At 31.2% G+C, this 7,565-nt stretch overlaps 1 protein-coding gene across 3 annotated transcripts in view; it reads left to right on the plus strand.

Moving 5' to 3' along the window:
- emc8 (ER membrane protein complex subunit 8) overlaps positions 1–2,231 on the plus strand; it is a 48,976-nt gene extending 46,745 nt beyond the window's left edge. For all 3 annotated transcript variants that reach the window (XM_042775015.1, XM_042775012.1, XM_042775013.1), the window contains one exon: positions 910–2,231. In XM_042775015.1, coding sequence (XP_042630949.1) covers positions 910–1,069 — 160 coding nt within the window. In that variant the 3' untranslated portion in view covers positions 1,070–2,231. The remainder of the gene's footprint in view (positions 1–909) is intronic.
- The last annotated feature ends 5,334 nt before the right edge of the window (positions 2,232–7,565 follow it).

Consider the following 7,565-nt stretch of genomic DNA (forward strand, 5'->3'; position numbering starts at 1 on the left):
TATATATATATATATATATATAAATACACATACATATATACACACATAACAATAGCAATAGTACTAATAATAATAATGATAATGATAATAATAATAATGATAAATCCAATTAATAAGAAAAGACAAATGGTAATAATAGTATTAGCAGTCGTAGTAATGATAAACATATATTAACAAATATTTCTTCCAGAATGAGGGGGAGGTTAAAGGATCAGGAAAAGGACAAATAAAATAGTAGTAGTAGTAGTAGAAATAATAATAATAATAATAATAAAAATAATAATAATAATATTGACACAGCCATTGAAAGTAATGATAATAGTAGTAGTTGGCAATAATAATAATAATAATAATAATAATAATAATAATAATAATAATAATAATATTGATACAACTATTAATGATAAGGTATTGTAAAGCTGCCTCTGACATCCCTCATGGCCATGGCATATGATAGACCCCGCCAGACCCCCGGGGGTTTCACATGTGCTGCTGATATGATTAGTCTATTAATGTTAGCTGGTCATTTTATGTCAGTATCAAAAAACATAATTATTATTATTATTTTTTTTTTTTTTTTTGTGAAAAGTACATTTTTAGCAGTTGTTTAAAATGCATCTGATCACTCTACACAATAATCTAGAAACAATGTGAATGAACACCACAACAGCTTAAGCAGCAAACTTTACAAAAAACAAAATTTGTCACTGCCAAAACTTTTGGCCATGACTGTACTATGAGTGGGTGACCCAGTCTTGACCTTTCATTACTGACATACTGTAAGTGAACTCATAAAATAATTTCATTATGATGGATGTCTAAAGTCATTGTCACATAATAAGACTATTAAAAGGCAAAAAAGCTAAAAACAGAAGTTCAATATTTTGTCTAACTTTACTTAAATTGCAGTGACTGCTTTGAGGATTGGATAGAGGCACAAAAGATCACAGCGGCTCTTCTAGAAAGCAAATCATACGAGAGTCTTGTAGACTTTGACAACCATCTGGATGACTTACGAAATGACTGGACCAACCCTGAGATCAATAAATCTGTCTTGCATCTATGCTGAAGCCATCCAGAGATCCTGTCCACCTAACCAAACCATTAGTGCTTAAATGGGAAGCATATCCGGCTATGGCTGGATAATCAGTACTGTTTGTGACATGCTCTCTCACTGAGCAGAAAGATTTATGAATGGAAATGGATCATTGTATGTGCTGCATCCTCATGTTTGAAAACACTGAGATGACTCCAGGAATCTGATGTCAAATAGGTTTTATACCCATTTTCATGCGATAACTTGTATAAGACTCAATTGTACAATTTTGAATGCTATCGGACTAGTTTTATTTAACTTAACTAATTGATAACTATGAAGATTTCCCCCCTTTTTTGGTAAAATTCTTTTCAATTATAGGTATGGTTATTTACTTTTCTTAACTACTTGAATTTCTCAAATGAAAATATTTTACTTCAGTTTAGAAATTAATATTTTGATTTATAAGATAAAAGATTGCTTTTATGTTTGCAGGAGACTAATTATGATTTGCTAGTGGTGTAAGAAAAAATATTATTTGGCTCAGATTTTCAGTAAATAAAGGACTAGACTTTAGGTATGAGGTCTTTATTATTGTAAAGTTTAATAATAAAAAATTTAAAAGAAAAATAAATAAATAAAACATTCTTGCTTTTCCAAATGACTTTAAGCAAATTTCTCAGAAAGTTCAGCTGGCTGTAGTGCAGTAGAATAAAAGCAAAACATATCATTACACTTTGTGTCTGAAGAAGTTTGACTGTTAAATTTAACAGTTAAGGTTATGAACTACCTGCGTGAACATAAGCAGAGCTGAGTAGTAACTGATCACGTCATGTGGATTACGAAATCAGATTCCAAAAATTAAGTATTTGTAATCACATTGTTACATAACACTTATAATCAGATAGCTGTGAAATACTGTGTCTTCGTCATATCCAGTGACCTTCATTTATTGTTGATTTTAGAAATCTGGACAAAAATTATTTCAAATCTGAAAAGGATAAGAATAACATTTACATTTATGCATTTAGCAGACACTTTTATCCAAAAAGACTTACAGTGCATTCAGGCTATAATTTTTTATTTTTTTTATCCGTACCATTTCAGTGGCAAATGTCACTCTCCACATCAAAGTGGCTTTATTAATGGTTGTATGTACGTTTTTTTTTTTTTTTTTTATTTTTTTTTTTTTTTTTTTACAAATCAAGTGCAGACGTTTCATTTAAAAACGTAATTTACTAAATGCAATTACAAATGATCAAGTCCCAATTAATATTAAATGTATAATATGTGTACTTTTATTCATTTCCAGTACTAATTTTGTCTATGGAAGTCTTGGCTAAATAGGCCAATAAGAGATTATTAACTATATACAAGTATGTTGTTAAAGATGATCAAATTAATAAAACTGATCTCAGATTAATAAAAAGAAAAAAGAAAAAAAAAATGTGCGTTCATAAAAAACTATTTTAACAATTAAACAATTTAGCCTATAATAGCCTATACAGGAATTGATTCAAGTAATCAAATGTAAAAAATAAAGCACTGCATAGACTTTACCATATAAATTAAACATAAATTGATTCATAACAAAGTTATGAACGAGCAGTGAATAATTCTCTAATTTTGTTTGATATTAACAGATGATTAACAGACCGCAGCAGGTTTATACAGTATGCTGTCACGGAATGCACAGATACTGACTAGCATTTGATTACTTTTCAAACTGTTTATTTAAAAAAAAAGAAGAAAAATTATTAATATATAACCTTGTATGAAAATACCATATGAACCGTTAATGCAGGATTTGAAAATGTTTTACAAGATGTGAGGGCACAAATTTAGAAGAAAAAATGATGGTTTCCTTAGTTCAAGAAACGATTTTTTTTCTAACATAACATATTATTTCATGAGAGGGAGTCGTGTGCCGCACTCTGCTTTGAGCAGGCATGAGTCAGTGTGCTTTTGGTAGTTATCTGTATTTCAATTTATCATAGTCATGGTAAATTATTGTTTGTATCGCAAGCTGTTTTAACATTTAAAACTTTAGTTTGACTATCCATAAAATATATTTCAGATAGTTACAATTGTAATTCATAATCATAATTTGACTAGTCAGAATGATAATTAGAGATATCTGCAATTATAATTGCACTAGAAAGAAATCTGATTAGAGATATTTCTAAATACTTTTTTGACTAGTCAAAACTCCATTTAAGATATCTGTAATTATGTCATTGATATCTTCAATAGACGCGTCACATATACGAAAAGGTAATTAGCAATATCTCTAATTCAGTTTTGACTAGTCACAATTATATATTATGATATCTGAATTGTACCTGCTCCTAGGTGAATTTGCTGTTGTGTGACATGAGACTAAATTTACTCAGCTCCTCCCAGTCCCAGTTGCTCCTCGCCTAATGTTTAGTGTTAACTGCTAACAACGTAACGTTATATAAGTCTGCTTTTGTCACGGAGAGAAAAGCTACTGGATCGTGTATCAGGGATTATTAAATAATATCTGGATGCAGCCATATATGGGAAAAGGTCTCCAGCGTGTATGTATAGCCTACATATCGCTGTGATTTTAATTGAATCATGTTGCAAAATGAGCCAAATGCAGTGTAATGTTCAATAAAGGCAGAAAACTGCAAACTGCTCATCTGAATTTATTATATATTTAGACATAATGAAGAACAATGGAATTATACAACAAAACATGAAAAATAGTACAAATAAATTCATGACGGACAAGATCGATGCTTCATAATCAGATGAAGTCAAAAAAGGTAAAGGCCGTTTTTAAAAAGATTACATTTTAATAAAAGTTTAACTGGCATTGATAACATTTATTAGTAGGTTACATTACGTTGTGTATGGATTCAGGTTTACTTGTGTCCTTATGGCAGCTGTTTCCGCCATGGAATAATAAAAAAAAGTAATTTGCAGCTTTTTATCTTACAATTCTGATTATTTGCATTGTTTATATCTCACAATTATGAGAAGAAAAAAAAGTCAGAATTGTGAGATTAAAAAGCCACTATTATTTATTTATTTATTTATTATTTATTTATTTAGGGGTGGAGCGCTTCCATAGGAAGTAGCCCACATGGTGGGAGAATTGTATTGTATTGTAGCAAGCGATCCATGATGATGATATTCTGGCTGTGTTCAGTGATGAGCGCTAATGTATTCTTTTAACATTATATCAGATGCTGCAACAGCTGACATGAGGCCTATACAAATCCTTAGCTGCTGATTTTACATGTTCGTTTGTAAATAAAGTCTAACACAATTTAATCCACAGCACACACGTCTCAACATTACGATATAGAAAAGGACAAAAGCCTATCTACTCTCTGTATAGTCTACCACTTTTACACACGCTCCAGCTACATTTTTATTTACATACTTTTGAATTACTTCTGTATAAAATGGTTTAAAATGACCCAAAGACACAGGACCTTTATTATACAACTCTTAGACAAAATGGCAGATGACAAGGTAGGATCGGTTAATAAAATGTTTAAGGTGGGGCTTAACAAAGGTGTTATTTACATCCACATTTTAGATATCTATAAAGGAATTCTGACAAGTCACATTGTTAATTCCAGATATCTACATTGAACTTACGCCTAGTCACAAAGCTAAATGCAGATATCTCCAATTAAAGATCTTCCTAGTCAGAAATCTGAAAAAGATAATGAATTAAAGATATCTTGAATTTGATTATGACTAGTCGAACACCAGTTATAGATATCTTGAATTATAATTTTTACTACTGGTAATTCAGTTAGAGATATCTCTAATTTAATTATCACTAGTAAAATTGTAATTTGAGATCTCTCTAATTAGAATTATGCCTAGTACAAAAGCATTTAGAGATATCTTTTATTACAATTTCTACCAGTCAGAACTAATTTGAAGATATCCAAAAATATTTTCCAATGGAAGTCAATGGAACAATATGACTACACTATATAAAAAAAATAAAATAATAATAAGTTGATTCAACTTAAAATAATTTGTAACCTGACTTCCTTAAGAAGTTGTGTTCAATAATCTAAAAAATATTTGTTGTTTACACATATATTGGAGTTCCTTAAACCTTGAATTAATAGTTGGGGTAACAAAGGTGAAGCTAAATCAACTTTATATGTTGTATTACCAACAAGTTTTTAGTAAGCCCAACTAGACGAGAAAGTTGTGCTAACCTAAATTCAAGTTGAAACAACATAAAATTAGTGAGACCAACAAACGTTGAGTTGTTTGAACTAAGAATTTTGTTGAATAAACTTTCAAGTACAAGTTGTGCAAACTAAATAAAAATTGGCTAAACCTAGAATTAATAGTTGGGTAACAAAGGTGAAGCTGAATCAACTTTAATATTTTGTATAACCAACAAGTTTTTAGTAAGCCCAACTAGACGAGAAAGTTGTGCCAACCTAAATTCAAGTTGAAACAACATAAAATTAGTGAGACCAACAAACATTGAGTTGTTTGAACTAAGAATTTTGTTGAATAAACTTGTAAGTATAAGTTGTGCAAACTAAATACAAATTGACCAAACTAAGCATCTTGTTGAATTCACTTACATTTTTAAGTCAGCCAGGTTACTTTTTCAAGAAAAGTTAATCTCACTAGTAATGTTAAGTTCATTCAACTGGCTGAACAATGTAATTTTCCCACACAACTCAAGATCCTATTTTCTACTGTACCATTTAAAATTGGCATGGACATTTAAGAAAATGCAATGTATTTTATTTTATTTCAAAACTGACATCATGCTATTTAGTATTAGTGTGTATTGTATAAAACACCTTTAAAAACAAAAATTGACATTTCATATACCTTTGTAATTACATATGTAACTATTATCTAAAAAAAAAAAAAAAACTATGAAAAGTACGTTTGTCAAACAATTATCTATAAACATGTATGAAAACTAACAACAGTTTTCATTTCATAATGTTTCTGTCGAACAATTTTCTGAAAAAAAAAAAAGGGAATGAATAAATAAATGTATGAAAACTTGTACATGCAACAAGTTTTGTTAGCTTGGATTAACTCAGTGGCATTTTAGAACAAATATGTTAAGCTTTTGTTAACCATGCAAAATGGTGTTATGATTCAACTTTCAAGTTTACAAACAGTAAACATTTGTGTAACTAACAAATCAATGCTACCAACTGAAACTGTATTGCTGACATTAACTAGGCCAACTTGCCACTACACTTTGTCTTGAAGCAAACTGTTGCGGAGTCCATTAATTTTGCAGAAAATCTCGAATGTGTACTTCAGTCTCTTGGGATAGTCTATGTCAAGACAGTAAAGAAGACCCATGAGTGTAGCAAAGGCATTAGCAATATCTCCTAGGTCACGTTTGACAATCTGCTTCTCCAGAACCACCGCAACATCCACCATATCCCTTTCTAACAACGCTCTGCTGCTTCAGTGATGATGAGAAGATATTAGTAATTAAGCATGTACTGTTACATTACCAAATTCAATGTGCTACCCTGTGTGAAATGACAAATGCAACATTGATGATTACCTGAAGAAGAATTTCTCTCATGAGGCACATCAATATAATTTGTGTAGTACTAGGCTGAATCACTTTTCTCAAAACCAGACCAATACACGCAATGGCATATTAAATATATATGAAACTATTTATAAGAAGAATCAGTTTATGACATTAAAAGACTAATTACTTTACACCAAATACTAATTAATTTAAACTTTGCCACTATCCTAGGTTTTGATCATTTGTCAGCAAGATTTTAGTAATTTAAATTACGATAACATTTATTATGAAGACTGATTATTGAATACCCGGTTCTTGGAAATGTGTAACCAGTTGTAAAATGGAACCGATTTTTGATACCCAACCCTACTCTCAGGTCCCATTTATACTAGTGCGTTTTCGTTTTAAAACGTCGTTTTAGAACTAAAACGATCCTCGTCTACACTGGCGTTTCCGCTGCATTTCAGAAACGATCTCTGTTTACACTACACAACCTAAAACGCATGTCACGTGACCATTCATGCAGGTATAGCCATAGATATGAATAGGTAGATTCCCCATTATTTAGATCACGGATGTGTCTATGTGCTTGACAACAATGCGCATGATGTTATTGTTTACACGGTTGTCAAGGAAACACAAAGCGAATGTGGGCAGCCACGCCATTGTTTTCAAAAGTCTCCGTTTTGGTCCTTTACACCGAAACACAACCTCAGAGTTTTCAAACTAAAACTGAGTTTTCAAAAGTCTCCGTTTTTGAGGTTCGAAAATGCCTGAGTAGTGTAAACGATAGGCTTAACTGTAGCAAAAGTTATGCTTTTTAAAATGAAAACGCACTAGTGAAAACGGGGCCTCAATGCCAGTAGCACTGGGCTGAGCTTTGCCACTGTAGTGTGAAAGCAATGTAAGGGTATTGTTCTGTCACTACTGTCCTCAGGCATGTTTCTGTAGTTGGTTAATACCAACATCTATCTGACTACCTTCTTTCGTCCCCCCCTG

This window comes from Cyprinus carpio, chromosome A18 (assembly GCF_018340385.1).
Source record: "Cyprinus carpio isolate SPL01 chromosome A18, ASM1834038v1, whole genome shotgun sequence".
Taxonomy (NCBI): domain Eukaryota; kingdom Metazoa; phylum Chordata; class Actinopteri; order Cypriniformes; family Cyprinidae; genus Cyprinus; species Cyprinus carpio.